The sequence below is a fragment of the Limulus polyphemus genome, unplaced genomic scaffold, assembly GCF_000517525.1.
Source record: "Limulus polyphemus unplaced genomic scaffold, Limulus_polyphemus-2.1.2 Scaffold913, whole genome shotgun sequence".
NCBI classification, from domain to species: Eukaryota; Metazoa; Arthropoda; class Merostomata; order Xiphosura; family Limulidae; genus Limulus; species Limulus polyphemus.
In genome coordinates, this window is record NW_013666523.1 from 362,193 (window position 1) to 366,251 (window position 4,059).

General features: G+C 37.4%; 1 protein-coding gene across 1 annotated transcript in view; it reads left to right on the forward strand.

Annotated features, from left to right (window-relative positions):
- Window positions 1–812, forward strand: part of LOC111086193 — a 2,423-nt gene extending 1,611 nt beyond the window's left edge. The window contains exon 2 of the mRNA XM_022388062.1: window positions 157–812. Coding sequence (XP_022243770.1) covers window positions 157–429 — 273 coding nt within the window. The 3' untranslated portion in view covers window positions 430–812. The remainder of the gene's footprint in view (window positions 1–156) is intronic.
- The last annotated feature ends 3,247 nt before the right edge of the window (window positions 813–4,059 follow it).

Genomic DNA, 4,059 nt, shown 5'->3' on the forward strand with positions numbered 1-4,059 from the left:
AATTCACGTATAGGCTATTTAATCATGTGCAATAAAAATTATGCAGTCAGTTTTAGTTTTGAAAAAATGCTTTTACAGTTTTAAACAAGAAATACCACTTTATTTGAAAAAACAACAACAAAAAAACATTAACGTTATTTTTGTTTCATGCTTCAGATTAACTTTTCCGACAATGAACACCAGATATCATCATCTCCATCTTCACAGCTTCTAAAGATGACTCACATGAAGAAGATTAAGAATACAAGCACTTGTCTTGAAGACTTTAAGGAGTGCTCGTGTGAAATAGGAAACTCTACGGAAAGGAGACTACAAGTAAAAATGGAGCCTTGGGATAACTACAAGACAATTGCACTAGTGATACTGGTTATTTCAGGAATCATCTGGGTTGTGGTGTTTGCCTCTTTATTTCACTTCAAGATGTTGTAATTTTCAATATTAAAAACTAATTGGTCACATTTCAGTGACAATTTATGGCGCAGCACAGTTGTGATATCATCTATTTATCGGTCGTTGATTCGTTAATTCTGAAATGAGAGGTTGGCAGAACTGTGTTGCTAGGTTTCAAAAAATTATTTTTAAGTAATTACGAATTTCTGAAAAATGTTTTATTTTATTTTTAAACTTTTGATTGCGAACACTTCAAGTATGTTGTAATATTTAAATTTCCACCTGTGCCGGGATCGCTTTTAAAATGTACATAAATAATTAAACTGTTGGACTTTTATATTGGTATTCAGATGCATTGATGTAGCTCTATTATTTACAGCATAGCATGTTCAACAAATTGTGTGAAGAGAATAATATAAGCACAGGCAGCAATGAAAAAACAAGAAAATACAAGTGTACACATAATAAAAAAATCTTTATTCATACTGCTAAATTTAGGTTTTATTTAATATTTACAGGCTTCTATGTTCGGTGTTGGACTCTTTAGGTATTGGAGTTGGAGAAAAGCACTTCTACGCTAAACAAAGGTAACAATGAGAAAATTATGGTACAACGCTGTTTGGTTAGACCAAAGTCCTTGTGGGGCATTATTCACTCCTTCATAACCTTCATCAACGTTCATTCCCGTTATACATATCGAAGGGTGAGCTTGTTTGTTTGTTTCAGATTTGAACGCAAAGCTGTGTGTGTGTGTTTTTCTTATAGCAAAGCCACATTGAGCTATCTGCTGTGTCCACTGAGGGGAATGGAACCCCTGATTGTAGCGTTGTAAATCCATAGACTTACCGATGTCCCAGCGGGAGACAAACGCAAAACTACAAAGGGATATCTGCGTCAGTCATGGCAAATTTTGAACTGACTGACCAGAAGGAAGGCAGCTATTCAATAGCATCTACCACCTACTCTTTGGTTACTCTAATGGAAGAGTGTGGTTTGATATTCATTATCATAATGCAACGAGACGCGAACCATGGAACATTAGATCTACAGTCCGGCACGCTAAACACTAGGCCACACTTGGATCCTTTTGAAATGAATATGACGTCACTTCAGTAAGGCATGACACAAAGACATTGGATAAGAAAGTATATGCATTACGGAACAGTCGTTGTGGTATGTAAAATAATTAGCCCAAGTTTACGACCTTTGTACATTCTATTTAAAAGGATGCCACTAACTACCTGCGGAAACCCGTGTAATGGCTGAAACAGTCACGAATTTCAACTGTCCATAAATAGTCAAATATATTTAGGTAATTTTTTCTAAACTTTTGGGTATGGGTTCTGCGTGTAGTATGGTATTCTTGTTAAACAGATTTTGAATGGTAGTAAACATGGACTCAGGTAACGTTGCACACGTAAATTACTAGAAATTCGGATCACTTTAGCCATGAATATGAACTCTAAGAAAGAGTGAACCCATATCAAAGGATGTATTAAATATATGTACAAAATGATATGATTTATGTGGTTTTCTCTCTTATAAATGTTCTATGGATAGTAGTATACAACCATTTTAAAACTTTGTTCTGGATTTCAATGGTACATCAAAATTTCCTTTGTCTTATGTGGACATCTTAAAGACTCCTCTCAACCCCAACAGTCGGATAGAGCTATTGAAAAGTTCTAGTAGGCAAAATAAACAACTATCGTGAATAGAAATTTCATATATTTGTTGACTTGCGTTTGATTCTATATTTTACTGTCCATTTTAGATTTGTGACTTAGTCACTTATGTGGATGATTTTAAGCAACTGCATAGGAAGACATTTCTGAGCATGTCTCCAACAGATTAACTTATCAATGAGTTACCAAGCAACCAAATGTGGTAATACATAGGTATGGGAGACATCTTGCCTTTCAAGGAGCATTTTATGTGGAAATGCAGTTTGAAGTGGTCACATTGAACCACACACTACAGAAGAAGAAATCAGCAACAGTGGTTACCTACAGCAGTGGATGCAGCTCTAAGACACTCTCCAGCTTCCATGATGGCTCCCAACTTAAAGGTTCAAATGAATTACTGACCACCAAAACATTTGTACTAAATGTTGTAAGGTGTTGTAGTATAGCTGCCATGATTCTCCATGGGAGAACAGTGTCTCCTTGGTCCAGTTGGCAGAGTTGGACTGTCCAAGCACCAGGAGCACGAGGGAAGGAGTTCCTCCTTTATACGTGGCTTAACAGGTCCTTGGTTTTGCAATTGTCCTTATCCCATCATTAAACAGAAGCATATCATGTATACACCTTTTATACCAATGGGACAACATGTGTAAGAAGGTTAACAACGAGCAATGGCCACTATAGCACCTACAGGTTTAAACTAGTAGAGCATGAGTTGGGTCTGGCCACAAACTTGTGCGAGTGCAGCAGTGGCTGGAAAGCAGTCAGCATTTGCTGGAGCAGTGATATGTCCAAGCATGAGCGTTGTACCAGTACCAGTCTTTAATTATGTACACTCGGCTATTCAACTTCCAGCTGGTTTGAACAAAGGCAGAAGTGACACAAACTAACTCAGTAGCTGGTTTTATAGTCATTATATCACATCCTAAAATGAACGTGTAACTTTTAGAGCATCTGACGACTAGTTGAGGATTGTTCAAACGATTTGAGCTCAACATAGAGACGTGAACTCAGTGAATTGCTAGCTCAGAGAGTTAACTTTAACAACCAATTGTTACTTGAGTTATTTAGAGTGTTGGATGCATAGAAGGCACACACTTTATCTTTTCATCCCTAGTATGATGATTTAGTGAAAAGAGTGATGCAGAATGTCAAGCATTTGTTGCTTAGATTAACCCTGAACAAATTGACTGGGATGAAAATGTAACCAATGACATGATGAACAGAGATCAATTGGTTGTTTGCCAGAAATTCCTACGTTCAGTAAAGAAGAATTGCTTCCTGTAGACACGATTTGTGGTCCTCTACCTAAAATGGATGTTCCGCAATGTTTACAAGAATATATTGAAAGTTAATGTCTGCATTGTTTGACGTATATAATTTTGTGCGCCAACAGCTAGGAAAAGCCATTATATGACAGAAAGGTGCTTGGTACTGCAGTGAAGGAATGAATGTATCAGATTGCAGACTGGGCATGGCTTTGGTACATGCCAGCAACACAGATGTATCTTGGCTCTGATTTGACCAGACCTCATCGTGTGCTATAAGAAGTCGTTTCATTTCTGTTTGAGTTAAAGCAGTTAAGAGGTGTAGTGCACATTAACTAGCTGTATCCATATGCTACTAATGATTCTGGTGAATTGACTTTACCAAGAGTCAGTATAGTCTGGTCATATGTTTTATGCCACTCCGACTTTAAAAATGAAAAGGAAATTGCTGAGAGGACTTATCTGGCTACTTAGGATAAGCCAGACGAGGGATGAGAAAGTGTCAGATGTAGAGGTAAGAGACAGCTCTGATGGTCTATTGAACCACTGATGATTAACTTCTCATCAATACTAATCGGATTAGCCTCGATTACAGAGCTAGGAAATACCTCATCCTCTAATTGTGCTTGCAGCTCTTGTGGCTTCAGTAGTGGGTCTTCTTTACAGTTGTGCATTGCTTAGGCCTTTGTCTTATTTGGCAGCAGTATTTTATAGTTAGT